At 46.1% G+C, this 24,686-nt stretch overlaps 1 protein-coding gene across 2 annotated transcripts in view; it reads right to left on the bottom strand.

The window, feature by feature from the left end:
• The window catches only part of PARVA (parvin alpha), a 186,623-nt gene that overhangs the window by 90,271 nt on the left and 71,666 nt on the right, over window positions 1–24,686 (bottom strand). Inside the window, exon 1 of one of the 2 annotated variants that reach the window (XM_047776270.1) lies at window positions 1,533–1,806. The exons of the other annotated variant lie outside the window; for it this stretch is intronic. Coding sequence (XP_047632226.1) covers window positions 1,533–1,560 — 28 coding nt within the window. The 5' untranslated portion in view covers window positions 1,561–1,806. Of the gene's footprint in view, window positions 1–1,532; window positions 1,807–24,686 lie in introns of those variants that run through there. 2 annotated transcript variants of the gene reach the window in all.

Below are 24,686 nucleotides of genomic sequence, written 5' to 3' on the forward strand. Positions count from 1 at the left end.
CACATCTGTGATCTACAGCACAGCTCATGGCAACAATGGATCCTTAACCCACTGAGCGAGGCCAAGGATCGAACCCGCATCTTCATGGATACCAGTCGGGTTCGTTAACCACTGAGCCCCGATGGGAACTCCAATATTCTTAACGTATAACAAACTTCGATATAAAAATCCATAATAACCGTTTACCCAAGCCCCTAGGGAAATTTAATTAAATTCACTGACAACTTATATAAAGAAAAATAATGTATAAATAATGTAAATAGTGGAGAAAATATTCATCTCCATTGGTCTCTACAATGTAAGTGAAACAAGCACAAAATGCCTCTGAGCATCAGCCTAGAACCTCCTCTCTCTGCATTTTCTTCCCTCCCTCTACCCACTGCCTGAATCCATCACAGGGAAACACCAGCTCTGGAGGATCCCAGGGTCTGCTGTAACTTCAGGACCTCTCAGTCTCCTTCTTTCCCCCTAGATTTGCTGGCTGGGACCTTCAACACAAATGATTTCCCAGAGGGTGCAAATGAATGACTCTGGGGTCAATCGACTCATCATTCAGCTGTCAGTCTGTGATCAAAGCCCTGTGGGCCCCAGGGAAAAGCCAAGTGCCCCTACGCATCTTCAGGAGAACCAAGGAGACCCATTCACCATGGCTATCCTTCAGACTGCCATGTGACTGAAAGCTGCTCAGGGCTACCCTTTTTACTCCTCTATTAGTTGTGGTCTTTTCAGAACCTGGATTGAAGGGCCCAAACTGATGTACTCTTTAACCTATCAAAATCTATGGCACAGTGGGGGTGGGGGCATAAACCCAAACGTGAATTTTCAAGCCATGTTTAATCGAGAGGAAACCAAATGGAAAGTCTTGCCAAGAACTTGCATCTACATCACTCAGACCCATTTCAGTTCTTGTCTTCAGTATCTACTTATTGCAAATTATTTGGGGGAATTGCAAAGGCCCCCTAGGCATTACTGACTATGAACTCTTCAAGTAAGATATTTGTCCTGTTTATAATTACTGTCACTAATGAGAATTACAACACCCTCTCTGCTCCAGCTGTGGAGCAGAGCTGGCTTTTAAGTCTGAAGAAAAGCATTTAGCAGCCTAATAGCTCACAGAGGCCAAAAGCTTCTCCCGACACTTTCAGAATACATGCTTAGATTTATCATTAGGTAGGAGTAGAGGAGAGCAAGCAGTAAAAACAGGTAGATCTTTCTTTCAAAAGCCCTTGTTCCTTTATGTCTGTGTTGATTCTCCTTTCTTCCCCTACCCAAACATCTTACACACACACACACACACACACACACACACACACACACACACACACCATCTGTCCAGAGCTATCTCTAACAGCAGCATTAGGCTAGTGCAGGTCAGGTTGACACAGAAAACCTTCAGAGGCAAGAGAAGGGGCTCCTACCATCTCAGAAGCCCAAACACAGGAGATGCCCAGGAACTGGCCAGGGCATCCCCAACAAAGAACTGTGCCCCCACCCCCTGTAGCATGACCAACGTGGTCCAGGCTCTGACCCACCTTTAGGGCAAAATGCCCCGCAGCCCATGGTCTAGGATTTCAGCCACAATCATGGTATCTTCTGCCCAGAGCTGAGCCCTCCCTGCGGTGGCCCACACCTCTGCTTTCAGGCCACCTGCCCAAGGTCTGGAGGTCTGCAGAACTGGAGGATCTTCTCGACTGCTTCCTGAGGAGAAGGCTGCCTCTCAGCTTGGTGCATCAGTTGAGAACAAGTGGCTGCCTATATAATTTAATATGATGCCACATGAGACTTACAGACCTGCTGCAAAGCAAACAGGATTCTGCCGCTCGCCTCTTGGCAACTGGAAATCTGGAGCGCCTGCTTGTTTCTGCTCAGTCTGTGTGTTCACCTCCGTCAGAGCCGGGCAGGGGATTTTCCAGGGGTTGATGCTCGGGCCACTGCAAAGTAAGTCTCATCTGGGGGGGATGTCTTAGTTTGCCCACAGACTCAAGGTCACAAGCCTCTCCTTAGGCAGAGGCAAGGGTTGGGTACAGCTGCATGATCCCAGGCAGCCCTGGGACACAGCCTAAGGGTCATGCTGTGCCCTCAAGCCTTGTCTCAGTTGTGGTGGGTGCACCTGTCCTTTCAGGAAAGATAAGCTAAACCCCAAACTGGGTAATGAGCATGGGAAGGCATCTACATATACATTTTCAGGCATGAACTTATTATCATAGGCATGTGTTAAGGCCAAGAAGAAAACTCTCTAGTATTTGAATATTTGTAACCATGACTCATTGGATTGTTGGCTGGTTGTTTTAAGGCAAAGGCCTGGAACTATGGGGATGGGAGGTGAAAGGTACGGGAAACCTCTGGAACTATACCTGTTTCACTCTTGAATGAAGCAGGGAGGTGACCCTGCACCGGCACTGGGCTCAGGGGGTTTTTTGGAAGCTGGGACCAGTATATCTGCACCCTGGTGGAGCACTGCAGAGATTCGGGACTGGTTCCCAAGATGCTGGGTCGTGGGGCCTTCAGAGGGGGAGACTTAGCAAGGGGGCAAAGATGGCCTCACTGAGACCTGGGGAAAATCTCTGGGCTGAAAGGAGGCACCATGGCCAGCTAAGTAAGGGATTCTTTCTTCCGGTTCCATTTGACCCCAAAGATCAGGTGTGGATTATACTGGGAGATGGTGCTGCAGAGGTGATCAAGGATTCTCAAAAGCCCAGGAACATCAGACATCTGGAAATGGCTACAGGTACATTTTCAAGGCAAGGTGCTTTGTGCACCCCAATGAAGGGAGGAGGGGTTAGGCTCGGGGAACCGATCCAGATCCTTCTTTTCAGGCTTCTCTAGTAGGCTGGCAGCTCCAGGTAATGAATGGCTGTTGTTGTTTGGGGGATGGAGTAGCAGGAAGCTAACTGGGGTACTGTTCACTTTTTTGGAAAACAGTAACATGCTAAGGTCCTAATGACCCTAAAAACCCTGGAAGAAGAAATTCTGGGATGCAATTACTGTACTCCCCATGATCATTTGAAAACAGAGCCTTTTCATAAACATCAGCCTCATGAGTATCATCCAAAAAGCACCATATAATTCAAATAGCTCACACCTAAAAGGCACAAAGTATGCCAATTCAACTAACTTTTTGATGAATAGTTATTATGTGGTTGGCATTAAGCCAACCTTGCATACATTACCTCATTTAATCTATGGGATGCAGAATTTATAAAAGTAGATGTATGTCATACCTGCTGCCTAACGCATCAGAGTATGTAAAACAGAAGTCCAGAAATAGCACTGCAGGACTGGACTAAAAGGTTTTGATTCACAGCAAAGGAAATTTAATTAAAGCATGTAATGTCAATTACTGTCATTCGTAATCATATTATACCTCCCCAGAAATAATACAGATATAAAAGTCTAGAGTTACCTGCATGTTTGATGTAAATAGGATAAAATTATCCAAGTTCTGAAAATGTCCAGATATCAGAAGGGAAAAAAAAAATCTCTACCTCGCATCATATGTCATCAAATTTCATTAGGTAGTTTCATGAGTATCCAGTCACAAGAAAGCCCATCCCGCCTCTGAGAGCAGGTTGTAAAAACTTCCCAAAGTGCCTGAAAACCCGGGGTTGAACACGGTCGTGAGGTTTTTTTAGCTCCTGTAAACAATCAAACGCTCCTACTAGTTTTGACAAAGCTCAGGAGAGGCCAGACAGCGGCTACTCTCAGCCCTGGCTGCTTTTTGGACTCTATATGGTGATAAGGACCAGATCCTTTTATGAGGAAGTTCTGAGGTCCGGTGGAGGAGAGGAATCGCAGGAAAGCTCCAGGGCAGAGAAAACATGGCACAATTGCCAAACCACAGCGAGGTCTTAACAGGTCCATCTATGGGCATCTAACACTCTGCCATTTCATTCCCTTGTTCCTTAATCACTTTCTGAGCATGTGCTATTGCCAGACACTGAGCTGCATAGAGGGGTCACTCAGCGAGCAAGGGAGCAGTAAGGTCCTTGCATTCTTGGGATTACAGTGCAGTGGGAGAGACGGGCACCAATTTAAAAAATATGCACGTTCATAAACACAAGGCAGGTTCCACTGAGACCTAGATTCTCCAAATCTGAAATGGGTATTGTAAGACATCTATTGTAAGATCCTGGCAAAGATGCAATGAATCCATAAGTACAAAGCCCTCGGCTTGAGAAAAATTAATAAAAATTCTACTGTTACTAGTCTTACTATGCTTACTACTAATGAAAGTTTCCCTGGTTACTAGCTCTGTGACCTTGGGTAAATGATTTAATTTCCTCATGTTTCAGGTCTCCCATCTGTAAAATGGGATAACAATGATTTCTAACAAAAAAGATGAACGAGCTAATATGTAGAAAGCTTTTGGAACAATGCCCGGCACACAGTAAGAGTTTGGTAAATGTTAGTTGCTAGTAGCGATTTATTCTTTTGCCAGAATCTAAGACAGCATGTCAGCTCGTAATATGCTTACCATCTAACCCATGTTTTGGACCGCATCAGTCTCTGTTGTGGGGGGCTGTCCTGTGCATTGTCCGGCACTTAGTAGAATCCTGGCCCCTCCCCATGAATGCCAAGAGCATCCACCCCCAGTCATGAAGTCATGACAACCAAAAATGTCTCCAGACATTGCCTAATGTCCCCTGGGCGGAAAAACTGCCCCCATAAAAGACTACTGGTCTGGCTGGAAAGTATAACACACCGAGCGGAAGGGAGACAATGCAGAGCTAGAGCCTACGGTCGTGAGGAAAAGCACAATGGTTAAGTCCACCAGGGAGCCCTTCAGCAGAAAGTCAGGGAAGGCTGCTTCCAAGGAGAGGCTGTAAACGGTGCTTCATGACCATCTGAGTCCATGTCCCTTTTGCTAAACACAAAATTCACTTTGGTGAGATTTCAGATTTCAGAACAAATTATAATCATGACTATATCCAAATAAAAGCAGCTATAATACACTGAATATGAGTTTCCATTACCTACAGTTCCCGCCATTCACCAAAAGCCTGACAACGCTTCTTGGCTGAATGTTCCACACCACACTGATTTAGATAAGCTGAGGAGAGAAGAAAGAGAATGGAGCAGGGAAAGGGCACCTTCTAGGTCGCCCCCAGAAAACTTGGGAGCAATGGCCACTGATATCTGTGGAGAGGCGTCCAAATCTTAACTAAGTGGCGGCAAGTGGGTCTGCTTTCAAGAGGAACAGTGTTTCGCCCACATGAGTTCCCAGCTGCTGCATCTCTTCCCATCCCCATGACTCAGACCAAGTGGCCCTCATCAGTAACTCAGTCCTGGAACCAGTTTCCAGGATGCCAACTTGACCTGAGACTGTCCTGGGCTCAAGAGCATCATCATCTGACCTTCAAACAGTGCTTCACTCCAGCATTGGACAGAGCGTTCTATCTAGTCTATCATCCAAGGTTCTTACTGTTGACCTTCTGCCTTGGTCTCTGTTCATGAATCCCTGTCCAAGGATTTGCTTGGCAGCCCCTCCCAGAGCCCTGTCCATAGATGCCAGTGTCTGGGGCTTAGACACCAGACCGCCACGAGGCGGCCACTGCTTTTCTGTGTATCTCAGCATCATTCCCCCAAGTTCCTGCTGCTGAGCTCCATCTTCCCAATGGGGAACCCCACTACATGTCTTGGCCTCCTTTTTGCTGCTGTTGATTTTTGGGGAGTGATCAGAGCTTGCTGTACCCTATGCTGGCAGACTGCCTCTTCACTGTTCACCTGTGGACCAGTAATCTGAGTGCAATCTTTTTTTTTTTTTTTTTCTTTTCTCCCCAGCTGCACTCACAGCACATGGAAGTTCTGAGGCCAGAGATCAAATATGAGCCACAGGTGTGACCTAGACTACAGCTGCATCAATGCCAGATCCTTAATCCACTGCGCCGGGTGGGAAATCGAACCTGTGCTGCCACAGAGACAACACCAGATCCTTAATGCGCTGTGTCACAGCAGGAACTCCTCTGAGTGCCATCTTATCCCAAGGAAGAGTCAGATCCAAGACCTATCCCTCCCTGCCTTTCCCCTTCTATTGTTAGTAACAGGCCATGCCCCAATTTGACCAAGAGAAATCACATTCTGTGTGTTCGGTTGTCTCCATGGTGTGGTGAGTAAATCAGACTGTCCTTGTGCACATGTGACTCAACTACATGTACATATATGATAAACCAAGTACCTCCCATATGCAAGAGTCGGGGGTGGGGGGGAAGAGAACTACTGCTTATTGAAGGTTGATTTTGTACCATACATGCATTGATGTGCTTTACAAGATTATTTAACTCACAGCCACTTCAAGAGGTAGCCGTCATTATTAACAGCTTCTGTATGAGGAAGAGAGGCAGGATCAGAACAGTAGTCTCAAAGACTTCAAGACTTATGCTCATTCCCTGACAACCAGGAGTCATCTTTTTTTTGTGGACCTGGGTTTCCCTGGGAAAGTGAAGGCACCCAAGCCAACTGTGACACCACCTGTAGGGCTCTGGCCCCTCTTTCCCAGCTGCCAAAGGTCAAAGAGTTGGCTGCACAATAGCTGAAGGGTTGCAGGACAGACCTAGGGATAGTCATTTGTATGTTTCACACTTGTACAATGAAACCCCCCCTCCCATCCCCTTATTTTTAGCAGATTAGCATAAAAAGACCACAAACATACACACTAGAGAATGCATTGGCTTTTTCCTGCAATGGTGGGGGGAAGGGTAACTAGACATCCTTCCATGGATGGACTTGGAGCAATTTCATGGTTGAGTTTAAATGGCTCTGTCTATGAGTACCACATAGAAGGAACTTCATCACCTGTTAGAACCAGGTGCATGGGTATTCACGGGTCACATTCAGGAGGGAGAGAAAAGAGACAAGAGAATAGAGGGTTCTGCGGCCAAGGAATACCACGCTGAATGGGAAGCAGCTACCCACCGTGTATGGAGAGCCATCTAAAGAAGAAAGCAGCAGAGTTCCCTTTGTGGCTCAGGGGTTAACGAACCTGACTAGCTTCCATGAGGATGCAGGTTTGATTCTTGGCCTCGCTCAGTGGGTTAAGGATCTGGCATTGCCGTGAGCTGTGGTGTAGGTCACGGCTGGATCCCACGTTGCTGTGGCTGTGGTGTAGGCTGGCAGCTGTAGCTTCGATTTGACCCCTAGCCTGGGAACCTCCTCCATATGCTGCAGGTATGGCCCTAAAAAGAAAAAAAAAAAAAAAAAAAAAAAGGCAGCAGCAGCAGCAGCAGCAGCAAGCTGCATCACCATGAGACTTAATCTACAAACCTATAGGAATCAGAGCCACGTTCTCACTTTTCTCATTATTTTTATGGTAAATGGGGCTACATTTAGAATGTCTAAAACCAGCAATAATGAAACAGCAAGCCAGAAACCACGGAATAGACTCTTGCCCTAGAAAACTGATGAACTGCACATTTTAGACTCTTATCTGATCTTTGTAGTTGAACAAAACTAGCTTTCACATGACACCATCACTACTGCCTGAATTTTACTGTACTTTTTTGAAAGTTAACATTTTAAAATATACCTTCCTTCATATTTATAAAGTGAATGTTTGCTATTTTAATAATATAATACTTATTTATCCTAGACTTTTTGTGTGTGTGTGTGTGTGTGTGTGTGTGCGCTCTTCAGGGCCTCACCCTCGGCATACAGAGGTTCCCAGGCTAGGGGTCAAATTGGAACTGTAGCCGCCAGCCTATACCACAGCCACAGTGGATCTGAGCCATGTCTGCAACCCACACCACAGTTCAGGGCAACGCCGGATTCTTAACCCACTGAGTGGGACCAGGGATAGAACCTGCAACCTTGTGGTTCCTAGTTGGTTTCGTTTCTACTGCACCACAACAGGAACTCTGATCCTAGACTTTTATAGTATATTTAAGTCATCACACAATTGTCGTTAAATTGAATTGTCTCGGTATAGGTAACTTTATGTACCTGTGTATGTGTGTGTGTGTAGGTGACCCTTGAATAACATGAGGGTTAGGGGCATCCACCCCCTGCTTCGTCAAAAATCTGAGTATAACTTTATAGTCAGCCCTTGGTATTTGCACTTCTACATCTGAAGAATCACATTACTGCAGGTTGCGTAGTACTGCAGCACAAATTTATTGAAAAAAAAAAAACCTGGGGATGAGTGAACCCATGCAGTTCAAACCCACGTTGTTAAAGGCTTGATGTATATGTGTATACACACTTTTTTTCCCTATGTTATTTCCTTGAGATGTATTCCCAAAAGTGGAATTGGTGAATCAGAGTCTAGGATTACTTTTGTGATCTATTTTACATATCATTATACTGTTCTCTAGGAAGGAAAAAAAAAAGATCATTTTTAACGCCTTCTGCAAGGTATATGTTTCCACAAAGCCCTGTTCATGTTACACTTTATAGCTTTCATTTTTTTTTGATAATGTAAATAGGTGTGATACAGTAACTCGTAGTTGCTTCAACTTGAATAGATTAAATGACCTCCCTGGGATTTGTTTACAGAGACGGCTTCTCTTGAGTCAATTATCTACTCATATCCTTTGACCATCTGTCCAATGAAGTCTTGATGGTACCCTTTAAGATTTAGGCAAAACTCTTCAAAATTCCTGGAAGGTAAGTTTTAACTATTATGTTTACTGGGACTCCCTTCCCAATCTGTTGCTTCTCTTTTAACCTTTTATCCATGTTGATTTTCACAGTAAAAAAAAAAAAAAAAGAAAAAAGAAAGAAAGAAAAGAAAAAGGTGGGTTTTTTAAAAAAAATGTAATTGAACACATCAATCTCGTCACTGATAATTTCTTCAACTGCTTCAATAGAGAGAAAACTGTCTTTTCTCGACAGTTGGGATAAGTCTACCATTAAAAAAAATTAGCTCTTTAAACCATCTGGCATTTGTTGTGGTATAGAGATACAGTGACCATATTTTCAGAATCAAAAATTGGAACACGCAATCTGACAAGTGCCAGTATTCTTATGGGCAAAATGGGACAGAATATTTGAAACTGAGACTGTCCTGGGAAATTGAGGACATATGGCCTCCGTATGTATGGAACAAGCTGTGATATTAAAGGTACAGGGACAGACCCTCTTTTCTCAGCTTCTATCAACTCTAAGCAACAGAGATTTTTTTTGCCTGAGTCTCACTTCACTCGAGTTCTGAACCCACCCCCCTTGTGAAGGCAGATAGGATGCTGGAAGGGGCCAGTCCCCTCAGAAGGAAGAATCCAGAATGAGTTATGTTGCAAAAGGCTACTGTTGGCCCTTCTGGATCCATCAGTCCCCACCCTCTCCCTAGTGCAGGAATGGCTGCACTTGTGGGAAGGCTTGCCTCGCACCTTTAGCTTCAGTTAGACCAATGGGAAGTGGTCTAGGCTGTCTTGGTGAGTAAGTATCTGAGATTAGAGTTAGCTTTTCCCAGACTCCATCACTACGTTAAACCATCACAGCATTTAGTTTAGGGAAGCAGAGCCCTCCCCTAGACCACAGCCTGCTTGACCATTCTGGTTCTACCCCATCCCAGCTGCTTTCTCTTCCCCCAGGCCTCGGTTAGGAGCTCAGAATGCTTGTAGGTTCACTTATGTGGCAATAGGAAGTGGCTTCTTTCTTCAACCAGAAAGCCAGAGACTATGTAATACCTTTAAGACACACTGGGCTGGTGCCATTATACATAAAAATCTGTTGAGTCATTATAAGCGCTGGGCAATAATCATCTGAGCTGCCTGTTCTTGGTCCCTCCCCGACTTCGTTAGTAGGGACCCATCTCTTCTTGGCCCTCGAACTTTGCTCACGGCACTGTCTGGAGGACCTCACAAGGCCTCCTCTTTTACTGACCCATATCCTGTAGAATAGCAACGTGGATTCTACTTCTGCCAAGTCTGTACCACTTGGGGGCAATACCAACATGTCCCACTCTGAGGGGAAACCACAAGCAGAGAGAAGCTGGGGGCAGGAACTTCAAACCACTCTGTGCCGGAGGTGACGACCTCTAGGTTCAGCTCCAAAAGCCCCCACGGAACTATGCTCAGGCACGAGATCATGAGATAAGCAAGTGGTGATCCACGTGCATGAGAAGATTTGGTAACACGGCTTTGGAGGAGAAGCAGGGTCCAACCTAGAACTTGAAGGGAGAGGAGCGGAAGCCAGTCTGGAAGCAAGATCTTAGGGACAGACAGCAGCAGCAATGGTCTTTATATTAAATCACCCTTGGCTGAGGGCACCAGGAGGGAAGGCAAATATATGCCACACCTGCTTCTATCCAAGTACCTTTGTGCTCCTTTCTGACACCCACTAGGCTGAATCCCAGCTTCCCTGGGCCGGGAACAGAGTTGAACAAGAGCAGGCATCATAAATGCTTGTTGAATGAAGAAATGAATGGAAACACTTGACCCTGGTATTGCTAAAAGCCATAGTTCAGCTTTTTATCTCTGAATCCTACTTCTGCAGGGAAAAAAGGATTACCCAAGAGAAAACACAGTTTCTGATGGAGGCTTTTAAGTTAAGCCAACAAGCATCATGAAACACCTGGAGCATTTCCCAGTGGCTACAGAAACCACCTGCATTTCAACTTGGGGGCTATGACAGCTCTCTGCCTTCCACCCTCATGAAGCTTCGGAGCAGGCTCTTGTCCCCTTGGGTCCTCAGATGCAAGCTTGGCATCTGGTTTCTCAGGGAGTCTGGTGGGTACTAGTAAGAGCTGTGCTCTTAGGGTGCATTCCTGAGAGCTCAACCTGGGTGACTATGCATACCTGGGCAGTGTGGGCTTTCTGCTTGGGGTCTAATGCTTCTGTCTCACACAGTGGCTGTCCCTGCCTCCCTTTTAAAAGTGGCTTCAAGCTCCTAGTGTTAGACTTACTGACCTTGAAAACATATCTCTCCCTGCATTTCTTGTTCCTGTCTTGGGCTCCATGTTCCTTTTGTTTCGCCCACCCACCATCCTCAGTGTGAGCTTCAGTGTCTTCCTATTAACAGTATTCATCGAATACAATCACTTACACATACATCTTTTTTTTTCCTTTTGTCTTTTTAGAGTCACATTTGAGCATATGGAGGTTCCTAGGCTAGGGGCTGAATAGGAGCTGCAGCTGCTGGCCTACACTACAGCCACAGCCATGGCCACCCCAGATCTGAGCCATGCCTTTGACCTACACCACAGCTCATGGCAACGCTAGATCCTTAACCCACTGAATAAGGCCAGGGATTGAACCTGCGTCCTCATGGATCCTCGTCAGATTTGTTTCTGCTGAGCCACGACGGGAACTCCCCTACACATATATCTTATTTAATTGTGTAACAACCCTGCTAACTAGGTCTCATGATCTCCAATTGACAATGAGGCTCCAAAGTGCCAGGGCCCCCGAAGGCAGCACCAGGCACTCCCCAAGATCTAGAATCCTGTGTCTTCATTCATAGCAGCTGCCTCCTACTCTCTTCTCACTCACTTCAAAGAGTAGTATCAAGCAGAGCTGAAGACCTCCTGTCTCCATGCTGCTGAGCTGGTCTAGGCATCAAAGATGGGTCAGACTAGGTTATGAGGTGTGAGGCTCCTTCTGACTCTGAGCCTCTCTTATTCTATAATCTCAAGATCCTTCAACCTGCCGGCAATTTGCCGCAAAGTAAAGCCTTCTCTCTCAAATCCCAATTTACTAGGTTTTGACACTCAACTCTGACTATACATTAGGCAGTGAACTAGATAGCAATTCCACATCTCCGACGTCCTACAGCGTCTGGGAAATTGTATTACATTGGGCAAATGGAAGAGCTAACGGCAGCAGGGGGGAAAAAAATCATAAAAATGTAGCCGTTTTTGTTTTATCCTGCCTCTCTCAGCAGATTTGGTCGCTGACCTCTCTGTGAGTCATGAAAGGCTTTAAAACTTGCTCTGATTTACATCTGCAGGAAACAGAGTTTACATCTTACATTTTTCTTTAAAAAATTTTTTTTTTCCATTCCCAAACCATAGTTTATCCCCTCCTGTGTGGAATTTCTTGATAATACCTCAAGATGAAAATATACATACATAATAGCTTTTTTGCCTTCATGGCATGTATTAACCAAAACCACTCATTTCAACAAGAGCCAATGACCCCCAATGTATTCTGTGGGCTTTAGCTGGGCGGTCCTCTCCTCATCAATTAAGTCATGGGAAAAGACTCAGGATCACCAATGATCTCACTGGAAGAGCGATCTACAAGGAAAACCACTAAAAAAAATTTTTTTCTTTCCACCCAAGAGTTTACAGGCAAGGGGCTATTTTCATTATTTTTGGCATCTGAAGTATGGCAGATGGTCTAATCTTTCACATCTCTATATACTGAACTCAATTCCACAGGAAAAATAAAGAACCGCGATTTAGCAGGGGTCAAGAAGACAAAGTTTATAAATCCCGCTCTCCCCCGCCCCCCACCTCTGCCACTCCCCAAGGCTAGTTCTCTGTGGATTATGGTCACTGCTCTTTAGTTTCAAGCAACAGATTCCTCTTTCACCAGTTGTCCCCTCAAGCTAATTAATTAAAGGAGATGTAAACAAATAAATACTGTGGTAGTCAGAATCCTAAAATGGGCCCTGAAGATATTCTCTCCTAAAGCAAGGATTGTGAATGTGATGAGGTCTTGTGCCTTGATAAAGCTAGGTTAGAAGGCAGAAGGGATTTCTGCAGATGTGCTTAAGATTATACTGGCTAATTGATTTTGTGCTAATTAATAGGAGATTATCTGTGTGAGCCTACACCCATCACAGGAGTTCTTTAGAAGCAGAGAGTTTTCTGCCTGCAGCAGAAGAGGAATTCAGAGAGCCTGGGGGTGGGGTTCATTGCGGGGGAGGCTCTCTGTTGATGAGACAGAGGGGGCCACCTAGCAAGGAGCTGGGTGTGGCCTCTGGGAGCTAAGAGCAAGTCCTGCTAAAAGTCAGCACGGAAATGGAGACCTCAGTCCTACAACCACAAGGAATTGAAGATTGCCAACCAGCTGAATGATACTGGAGACCAGTTCTTCCTCAGGGTCTCCAGATAAGAGGCCAGTCCCACCAATATCCTGATTTCAGTCTAGTGAGACCCTGAGCAAAGAACCCAGTCCATCGAGACTTCTGCCCTATAGAACTGGGAGATAATAAATGGGTGTTGCTTTAGGCCACTAAATTTGTGATAATTCATTATGCAGTCAGAAAAATCTGATACAGATACCCAGACAAGCCCAAGGACAAAAATAAACACAAAAACACAAACAGTCAGGCTATGATGGGAAAGAGAATCCCTCAGGCAGTGAATATTCCTTGGACCCCTGGACTCTCTCTCCCTTAGCTTCTCTTTTGAGCTTGGCCAACTTTCCAGGCTTACATGTGAGGAACAGGTCTGTCAGCCCATGCCTGACTGACCCCACAGGGCCAGAACCTATCACCAACCAAGAAAGTCACTGGGTCTTTCATTCAGATCCTGAAGGAGAAGCTGGTCACTTTCATTCACTAGGCAAATATTAATTGAGCACATACACTGTGTTAAGAATTATTCTAGGTGCTGTGGGGCTATGGCAATGAACAGGATAAACTCCTGCTCATAGTGAGTTTAAATTCAAGTGAACAGGAGCGACAATGAAAAGGCAAGCAGACAGTTCCTGCTAGGGCTTAGCAGCAACAAATCTGTGAGGATTTTGGTTTGATCCCTGGCCCCACTCAGTGGGTGAAGGATCCAGCATTGCTGTGAGTTGTGCTGTAGACGCAGAAGTGGCTCAGATTCCGTGTTGCTGTGGCTGTGGCATAGGCGGGAAGCTGCAGCTCCAATTCCATTCCTATCCTGGGAACCTCCATATGCCATGGGTGTGGTCCTAAAAAGAAAAAAACAGAAGTCAAGCAAATATACATGTTAGGCGGCAAGGATAGGTTATAAGGGAACAAAGAGCAGGACAATGGGATAATGGGGAAACAGGAGGGCTATTTTTAAATAGGTGGTCATGGGCCTGGGGTGGGGGTGGGGAGCATTTGAACCGAGATTTGAATGAATTGAAGGAGCCAAATATGCAAGCACATGGCAGAAGGAACATTCAGGAAGAGGAAACAGAAAGAGAAAGGGCTCTGGGATGGCAATTTATTGGTCCTGTGAAGGAACAAGGAAGCTAGTGGAGCTGGAACAGAGAAATCAAGGGGAGGATGACAGGAAATGGGGTGGGAGAGGTAGCTTGGGCCGATACAAGTAGGGTGGACAGGCCCTGGTATGGACCTTAGCAACCACTAGAGAGTTGACCACAAGGCACTGACATGGATGGGCTGGTCTTAATCCAAGCCAGGCCTAAGATGTGGCCTCCTTGGCCTGACCCTTTGGTAGGATCCCTGGTGCTATCATTCCCAAAGAAAGGGGATAGGGAATGTTAGGCAGACCCCTCTTTCATGTCACCCTTAGAGCTAGGACCAGCATTGAGTGATGCAATCATATTTCCACCACCTCCTAGAGGAGAAGCCTGGGGACTAAATCAAAAAAGTAAAGTCCAAAGGCAGGGATGGGTCACTGGTAAACACAGTGAATGTCTGGACCAAAGGCTCCTCCCTACAGAGACATTGGGGCCTCTTCCCACTCTCCTGCTGTGTGATCCTGGAGACGAATCAGCAGAATCATTGGCCAAGAAAGAGTCATTCCCCACCCAAGAAAGAGTCATGCCCCATCCTGAGGGCACCAGGTCATGTTCAGCTCAGAAATCAAGATAAGGGCTCCAAAGGGGTTACTGTTTGTAAGGTGCCCCAGGATCAGTATGACTGGAGTCTCCCGGCCACACCCCAAACCTGTCTACTCTCCATCCTAAACAGTCGTATTCATGTAGCTTCTCTCTCCTGGGACATGAGTCAGTCTAGTCTTCACTGTGCTTTCCCTAACCCCCTTCTCCATCTTTTTTTTTTTTTGGTCTTTTTGCCTTTTCTAGGGCCACTCCTGTGGCATATGGAAGTTCCCAGGCTAGGGGTCTAATTGGAGCTTCGGCCACCGGCCTACGCCAGAGTCACAGCAACACGGGTTCTGAGCCACGTCTGTGACCTACACCACAGGTCACAGCAACGCCAGATGCTTAACCCACTGAGCAAGGCCAGGGAGCGAACCCGCAACCTCATGGTTCCTAGTCAGATTCGTTAACCACTGCTCCACAACGGGAACTCCCCCTTCACCATCTTCCTCTGAACTGCATGAACCAATCCCTACTCCCAAACTGCCTCTTCTCCTTTCTTCCTGTTTTGGTCCAAGTTTTCCTGGAATTGATCCAATAAACACTTATTGAGCAAAGCCTCGTGACATTATGCAAGGCAGGAGTGATCCAAGCCCTGGGTTCAACACCCGATCCTGCCACTGATTTGCTACCTTAACTTGGGCAAATAACTCAACCTCCTGAGCCTCTTCTATGACATGGAGACAGTAATACCTACCTTGAAAGGGTGTTTGAGGGGTAGAGGTAATGTAAGCAATGTCTGTGACACAAAGCTGGATACAAAGTAGGCCCTTAGTGGGTTGAAGAAATGAACTTCAAAGGTTGAAGAATGTTTGATGATTGGATATTAATGAAGAAACCATGATGAATGCTTCAATAGAAATCAAAAGAGTCAGAAGGATAAAGCGTTCTCGTTGTAACTCAGCAGAAACAGATCCGACTAGTATCCATGAGGATGCGGGTTTGATCCCTGGCCTCGTTCTGTGGGTCGGGGATCTGGCATTGCCATGAGCTGTGGTGTAGGTTGCAGATGTGGCTTGGATCCTGTGTTGCTGTGGCTGTGGTGTAGACCGGCAGCTGTAGCTTCGATTTGACCCCTAGCCTGGGAACTTCCATATGCCTCCAGTGCAGCCCTGCAAAGCAAAAAAAAAAAAAAAAAAAAAAAATCAGGACAGAATAAATGGGAAGCAGAGGCCACGCTGCCATCTTTTCCTCTTTCTCTGTCTCCTCAACACAATCCCCACACAGGCCGCCTGAGGCCATTTCTGTGCTTCATCTTCTGTGTCTTCCCCATGTCTTACTCCAACAGACGAATGGTCCCCTCTTTCCCAAAGGAGTCTTGATGCCAAGCATGGCCTGATGGTCTTTCTTCTTCACCCCACATGTCACCATCTCTACATCCATCCACCCTCCAAGTCTGCTCTCTAAATTCCATTTAACTCAATTCATATGAGCAGACCTTCACTGAGCACTTACTGTGTGCAAGGTGATGTGGAGATATGAGGCAAAGTGGCTGTGGTCTCCACGTAGAGCTCCTATTCTAGTGAGGAGACCACCAAGATGGCCAGTTCATACAGAACCGTGGTGGCAGCAATAGAAATGTGTCCACAGGACAGCAGCAAACACAAGGGCTGATTAACCTCTGGTGAGGGTGGGACTTTGGGAGGAGAAGGCTTTTTGGAGGCAGAGACCCAGGAACTGAGCTTCGAGAGGGAACAGGATCTTGCCTGGCAGAGGAGGGGAGAGGCTATTCTCTCTACAGCCCATCTCTTCCTTCCCGGAGACCCTATACCTTTCTTATTCCTTTACAAGAGTGTTTCTCAAGCGATCTGAAGCACTGGTTTCTTTTTTCAAATTTCCAATTCATTGCAGACGTATACTCTGCCATATACGCTAAAATATAGGAAAACATTGAACAAACAGAACATACAGAATGCAAACACACGGACCGTGTGCTCAGATGGTGCAGCAATGTCATGTTGCTGTAAAAGTTTCTCCTCTTGTGGTGATGGTAGCACAACAGTGTGAATGCCCACTTAATGCCACTGAAATAGTAAAATTTATATTATAGATAATCTACCACACACAAAAGTTTCTTCATTTTCATAATATCACTAGTATAAATTTGGGAAATTTTGAAGTTACTTTTTTTTTTTTTTTTGCTTGACACATCTGTGGCATGTGGAAGTTCCAGGACCAGGGATCAAACCCATGGTGCTGCAGTGACGATGCTGCCTCCTTGAACTGCTGAGCCACCAGGGAACTCCTGAAGTTACCTTGAAGTCATATTTGGCTTTCATCTCTGTGATACTGTGATTGCCGATAATAAATACATATATTTGGTCTTCATCCTCATTTCTTGTACAGAGCTTCTAAAAACCTTGGAATTTCCTAAGTGATAAATGCAATACAGGTTTTGTACTCATAACAAGTCCCTTTCACCTGAATTTATGTTAGTGAGGTGTGTTTTGGAAAGCCTCCAAGGATGGGGGCTGGTTTCCAGGGGAACCAACCACTAGATTAGAGGGATGGAATTTATCCTTTCCCCCTGACCTCAGGAGAGGGGCAAGGAGCTAGAGATTAAATTCAATCACCAACAGTCAATGATCGAATCAATCATGCTTATGTAATGAAGCCTCCATAAAACCCTGAAAAAGGACGGAGTTCACAGAGCTTCCAGCAGGTAAACAGGTGCAAGTACTGAGAGAATGGAATGCCCAGAGAGAGCATGAAGCTCTCTTCCCCATCCCACACTTGCCTTAAGCATCTCTTCCATCTGGCTTCCATCTCTTCCATCTGGCTGTTCCTGGACTATACTCTTAATAAACTGGTAATCTAGTAAGGAAACAGTTTTCCTGAGTTCTTTGAGCCACTCTAGCAAATTACTTGAACCCGAGGAGTGGGTCACGGAAGCCTTTAATCTATAGTGGGTCAGAAACGCAAGTGACGACCTGGGCTTGAGACTGGCATTTAAAGTGGGGGTGTGAGAGGGGGGACTGTCTTGTAAAACTGAGCCCTTAACCTGTGGGATATGAGGCTACCTCCAGGTAGATGGTATCAGAATTGAGTTACCTTGTAGGACATCCTGGTCAGTGTCCACTGAGAACTGGATTATTGCTTGACAGTGGTGGAAAACACACATTGGAATCTCCAATATGAACATCGTTACTAAGATGCTTGTTAGAATTTTAATTTTTTTCTTTTGAATAGTTTGCACTCCCATCTTTTCCTTTTCTATCTAAGCCTCCACTTCCTCAGATCAGGGTCTTGTTCCTGCAACCATCTGTCCAGCATCCTCCCCGGCACCATCTTCCCCATCAAAACCATCTTACATAGGAAGTCCCTGGTGGTGCAGTGGGTGAAGGATCCAGTGTTGTCACTGTTGTGGCTTTGGGTTGCTCTCTGGCCCCAGAATCACATGCCTTGAGCATAGCCAAAAAAAAAAAAAACCAAAAAAAAAACCAAAAACCAAAAACAAAAAACCTTCTTCTATAGAAGGAAGCTAAACTAATCTTCCTAAAACACTGTTTTCAGGTTCTCAGTCACTCTATGACTCCCTGGGGCCTCTGGCAGCTATCTTAACTCTCCTACCTAGCTTTAATAGAAGCCTATGACTATATCCCCCATTACTCACTTTATCCTAGCATGACATTCTATTCCAGGCAGCCAAAGGTCCTCCCAGGCCACGTGTCCCATCTACTCCAGCCCACACGGATCTCTCCATCTCCAGAACGCTTACTACCCAAACTCCATGAAACCTGGATCAGATATCATGACTGAAAAGGCTCTGTGTTCAACCCGTCTGAGAACAAGGATCAGTTCTGCTCGTTCTCCCTTCGATTCGAGATGCTACTGCCATAAAGGAGGATGTTAACTAATTCTGTTTCATCAGGTTTACAGTTAGCCTAAGAGAATACCAGTATATCAGTTCAATCACCCTACTGAATTAAGTCTAGCAAATCATAACATCTTCCTATGATGTACTTTATCCCTGATGTGGGAAAGAGGAAGATAATGTTATCTATTTTGCAAATGAAAACACTGAGATCCAGCCAGGAGAGAAGTCAGTTGCCTGAGGCCACACAAATGGTAAGAGGAGAAAAGGATTCGAAATACATTGTCTAACTCTAAACCTGGCAGCATTTCCACTGCACCCACCTACTTTTATTTATTTATTTCAATTTTTTTTGCTTTGTTTTGTTTTTTGCTTTTTAGGACTGCACCTGAAGGCATATGGAGGTTCCCAGGTTCTGGGTTAAATTGGAGCTATAGCCTCTGGCTTACGCCAGAGCCACATGAGATCCGAGCCACATCTATGACCTACACCACAGCTCATGGCAGCAATGCCAGATCCTTAACTCACTGAGCACTGAGTGAGACCAGGGACCGAACTCACGACCTCATGGTTACTAGTCAGATTTGTTTCCCCTGTGCCACAACAGGAACTCCAATGCCTGCCTGCTTTTAAATGGAAGCTCTTCTCCAGGCTGTAGGCACTGCCCATGTATCCACCCTGATAGCCTATGAGAATTTCACACCCAGGATGGCAGAGCAGACCCTCCACTGATGCCAGGCGCTTGCCTGTCCAGAGCCCACAAGCACCAACACTTGCTATTGCCACCAAAACAAACGCTTTTCAGCCCTGAGACTAAGGCTGTGTCTCAGAAGCAGACAGCGAGCCACCGCCAGTCATCGAGCGTGTTACCCTTTCCACCTGTGTTGAATGGGAAGGGTGTTTTCAGAAGCAGCTTTAGGTATGGTCAACCCTCTTCGCTTTTTCCCATGGGGCAGGATCAGGGTGGTGACTAGAAGTGAGAGGGCAGGGGGCAAAGGATGGGACCCCAGGGTGCAATCATTTTTAAGAGGCAGAAAGAAAAGGGAGAGACCGTGGGGAAAACGGATCACGGGTTCAGAGAGGGGGGCACCCTGAGAGATGCCCGTCACAGTTGAGGAAGAGGAGCGCTCCAAGAAGCCAACCACCAAAGAGAGATCACATGAGATGACGAAAGAAAATGTGCAAGTTTACACAGGGAACCTTGGCTGGAGCAATTTCAGTGGAAGCAGGAGTCAGACTGCAGTTTGATGCACGATTAGAAATGGTGAAAGCACAATGCTAGAGATGGATCTTCAAGATATTTGCTGAAGAAGGGAAGCAAAGGAGCTGACTGGGGAGAAGGGCTGAGGGTGGCACTGAGGGTTTGGGTGACGTTAGGGCCCCAGGGGGTTGTCCCAAGCCATTGTTTTTTCCTAGCCACGGATATTTTATTTTTTTAATACTTAATGAATTTTATTACATTTATAGGTGTACAACATTCATCACCAAATTTTACAGCACGTCCATCCTAAACCCTCAGTGCAGCCCCCCCACCCCCCAACCTGCTCATTTGGAAACCATAGGTTTTGCAAAGTCTGTGAGTCAGCATCTGTTCTGCAAAGAAGTTCATGGTATCCTTTTTTTTAGATTCTACATGTCAGTGATACCATTTGATGTTGGTGTCTCCTTGTCTGACTGACTTCACTTAGCATGATAATTTCTAGGTCCATCCATGTTGCTGCAAATGCTGTTATTTCTTTCCTTTTAATGGTTGAGTAATATTCCATTGTGTATATGTACCACATCTTCTTGATCCACTCTTCAGTTGAAGGACAGTCCCAAGCCATTTAGGCAGGTTATGTGATTATCTCCAGCAGCACCTAGCAGGCCTGGAGCAGGCTCAGCAAAAAGGCCTTGTGAGTGGATTGGGGCTGGAGACTGCACAGCTGGAACAGTGAAAGAACAAAAGGAGTTGGGGTGGAGGTGGGGAAAACTGAGGATGCTGGAGAATGGGGCTGAAATAATCTATCACTGACCAGGCTGGGCTGCAGGGGCACTGAGGGTCTGGGAGGAGAGAGGGTCGGGAGCTAGAGGCTGGCGAGCCTGCCTTCCCAAGAATTACAGAGTAGAGAGGGTGATACGGCTGGTTGTGGGCAGGGAGGGAGAGCTCAGAGGGCAAGTGTTTGTGATTCCAGATGTGGGAGCAAAGTCACGTGGTGGAGTGGATGGAGCAGCCGTGGATGCACAGAAGAAGGAGAGCTATGGGGCTGGTGGACAGGTCAGTGAGGAGGCGGATGCCTTCACTGGGAGGAAGGGAGGAGTGTGTGATGGCTTCAAGTGCCAAAGTCCTTGATGAGCAAGAAGACACGTCCAGGGGTTTGTAACAGACTATTGTGGGCTAATCAGCTTAGAAGGAGGGGACGTTTCAAAGGACTCATGGAGGACAGAGAGAGACAAGTGTACATGGAAGACCAGGGAAGCCTGGAGCTTCTGCTGTGGTGCAGTGGAATCGGTGGCATCTTGAGAGCACTGGGATGAGGGTTCGATCCCTGGCCTGGGACAACAGGTTAAGGATCTGGTGTTGCCACAGCTGCCGCTTAGGTTGAAACTGTGGCTCCGGTCTGATCCCTGGCCTGGGAGCTCCATGTGCCCTGGGGTGGCCAAAAGTGGGAGAAACAAAATAAAACCAAAACCAAAAAAACCCCCAAAACAGGGAAGCCTGGGAAGAAATCCATGTCCCAGAGGCAGGTCCAGGTTTCTGGGAAAGTGCACAAGGAATGGATTAAGGATATCTGATGTTGGAGAGTTTCTTGACAGCAGAGCCAGGACTTCAGAGAGCCTGGTGGAAGGGGTGAGTGAAGGATCCTGGCAGGAGAAAGGGGAGCTGAATTGGATGGGAATGAGAAGACAGGTGCATATACACAATGGAATGCTACTCAGCCATAAAAAAGAACAAAATAATGCCATTTGCAGCAACATGGATGGAACTAGAGACTCTCATACTAAGTTAGTCAGAAGAAGACAAATACCATATGATGTCACATATCAGGAATCTAACATACGGCACAAAATGAACCTGTCTACAGAATCTAATATACGGCACAAAATGAACCATGTCCATCTGAACTCATGGACATGGAGAACAGACTTGTGGTTGCCAAGGGGGAGGGGGAGGGAGTGGGATGGACTGGGAGTTTGGGGTTAGGAGATGCCAATTTTGCCTTTGGAGTGGATAAGCCATGATGTCCCGCTGTATAGCACAGGGAACTATATCCAATCACTTGTGATGGAACATGATGGAGGATAAGGTAAAAAAAAGAATGTATGTATATATGTATGACTAGGTCACTTTGCTGTACAGCAGAAATTGACCAAACATTGTAAATCAACTAAAATAAATTTTAAAAAAAAAGAAATGCAAGTGAGGAGAAGAGTGAGGCCCCACTCAAAGGGAAGGCAACATAGTCTACACTGAAGAGCAGCTATCATCCTACAGAGGCCAGAAGCAGCTTGCTGTTCCTTGAGGGGGTCATTTTGGCCCTCCTGCCTTCCAGATGACTTACAAGCAGAAGTCTGGTCACCCGATGGTGGTCACAGCCACAGCTGAAGGCAGCAAGTGCCACAGAGAAGGATGAGAGTCCTAAGCCAGCGTGGCTTTGGCAATGGTGCATAGAATAGAGGAAGGTGGAGAAAACAAAGGGACTTCATAAAACCCAGGTTATGACTTTGGTGGGAGAATAGTCCTCTGAGAGTTTAAGAAAGCAGAAATATCTTTCTAATCCTAAAAAGCATGCTTCCAAGGTAAGCATGGGCCTGTTGCAACAAGCCCTTGCCTAGCTGGGCCCGTTCAACTCTTCTGTCAAGCTCAGAAACACATTCTTGGGGAGTTCCCATTGTGGCGCAACGGAAACAAACCATGAAGTTGCGGGTTCGATCCCTGGCCTTCCTCAGTGGGTCAAGCATCCGGCATTGCTCTAAGCGGTGATGCAGGTTGAAGACGAGGCTCAGATCTGGCGTGGCTGTGGCTGTGGCTGGTAGCTGTAGCTCCGATTGGACTTCTAGCCTGGGAACGTCCATATGCCACGGGTACGGCCCTAAAATGAAAAAAAAAAAAAAAAAAAAAAAGAAGAAAGAAATACATTCTCAGAAATAACGAGGGCCTCATTCTAATTAATTGAGCCCAGCCGGCAGCCGAGATAGCAATCAAAGCACGGGGAAGGCAGAATTTACCCGCACTCCTCAGGCTGCAAAACACCACTCACTTCTCTCCTCCGGGGAACAGAGAGGGCTGAAAAACTGCTCCCCCTCAGTAGGCTGGCCTTGCCCCCCACCCCCTTTCCAAACAGGATGGAAAAATTGCTTGCGTCGTCTATTTTAACTGGAGGGCACTTGAAAAATCACAACGTGCGGGCAGCCTGCACAGGAGTCTTGAGGCTCACTGTGCATTTATGAAACGCAGGGCACGGGGCGAGCGGCGGCTCAGACCCGAGTCGTGGAAGGAAGGCACGCTATTGCTCGGCCTGCCTCCCATTTCTCTTTATTTTTATCTGCGGGATCAGGCATGGTGGAGAGAAAAAAAGGAGGCCTGGTAACAACAGCTTCCCCGTCATTCTTGGTTTCTTACATCTGTGGTCAATTTTCCACACTTTATTCCATAAAAGGTAAACGAGGCACGGTACTTGCAAGAGGCTAATCTAAACAATATGAGCCATGTTACCGTTAAAGACCATCTGGTTGATCACGCTCAGCCCCAGACTTTTAACTCCTTGAGGTAAGAGAGATGCCAAACCTTTGGTCTTTTCCTCCTGAATCTTTTCCTCCCTCTTCGAGTCAATTAAAACAAGAAACTCGGTGGTCTCTGCCAGCCCTAAGAGTCTAGGCTGGCTGCTGGTGAAACTCGGGCGAGCTTTGTGAATGAGCAACTTGCAGAATGCTTCTACCAAATGTCTCGTCTCCTCGTTCCCTTTAAAAGGAAACATTAAAAGCTTAAAAAAAAAAAAAAAAAAAAAAAAGGAAAGAAAAAAAAAGCGCCCTACACACAACCCAGACCAAAATACTCTCAAGTGGTGGGGTTGTTTGCACCATTGCTGGTTCGCCTCCTTCAAGCCAAGGGATTATTTGCATAATTTTAATTTTAAAAAGCAACTGACACCAGTGAAACAGGGAAGGCTGTGCTTTGCTTTTATTTGGGCTTACACATTTTCTGGCCATCTGCTAGTTAAGAAAGTTGCAAACTCCAATAAGAGATGGGAAAATTGGAAATCAGATGGTGTTTTGCACCCTTTGGGTGGGGAGCTGACGATAAGGAATTCCGGGGAAGTTTCAAATGGGTAAGGTCAACGCAAAAATGAGACTTGGCCTTGGCTGTAAGGTGTAGCATTTCCACCTGCGGGAGGAATTCAGCATTTGACCTAGAGGTTCAAGTGCATTTCATTCTTCCAGTCAGTCACTAAGAACTCGAGCTTTCCCCTGGCAACCTCTAAGGGTATTCAAACCATCAAAACAATTCAACCGAATACATCTTTTAATATGTTAGGCCACGCAGCACTGCAGTATTCCATCAGGGAAGCACCTTCCAATATCACGGCCACGACAGAACCCTCATTTCTAGCCAGGGTCTCCTTTGTGTGTAACCAGAGATTAAACCTAGGCAGTCCGTTTTCTGGAATAAGATTTTCTAAGGTCAGGAGAGAAAACGAGCTCAAATCCTATGTCTCCGCCAGGCTTCAACAGTAATGTCTAAAATCAACGGTGCTGGAGCTACTATTAATTCTCCCTTTAAAAAGCATCCTGGAAAGTCTCGATGACATAAACAGAAAAAGAGGACATCAAAGCCCAAGGGAGGGCCACTTGGCACACATGACAGAATGTGGCTCTTAGTTTGTCACACCACTGTAAATTCCACAGGCCCAGATGAAGCAGTGTTGTTGTTGTTGGGTTTATTTTTGTGGACTTGGCAAACAAACTGCAGCATTCTTTCTTCTCCCCCCATCCACTTTGCAAGCCGCCTCCTCTGGATGTACGCGGAGTACTGAGCCGAAGGAGTTAATGGTCACCGGGAGAGGCCCTGGGAGATGAAGCTTCAGATCCCATGATCATAAATCTCCTTCAAGGCAAGTTTGAACCAGGACTCAATTCTGCTACAGCTCCCCAAACTCAGTGTTCATCTTCAATTAGGTAAAGTGACTTTCACATCTATTTATACCCTCTCC

Source organism: Phacochoerus africanus, chromosome 4 (genome assembly GCF_016906955.1).
Source record: "Phacochoerus africanus isolate WHEZ1 chromosome 4, ROS_Pafr_v1, whole genome shotgun sequence".
Classification (NCBI taxonomy): Eukaryota; Metazoa; Chordata; class Mammalia; order Artiodactyla; family Suidae; genus Phacochoerus; species Phacochoerus africanus.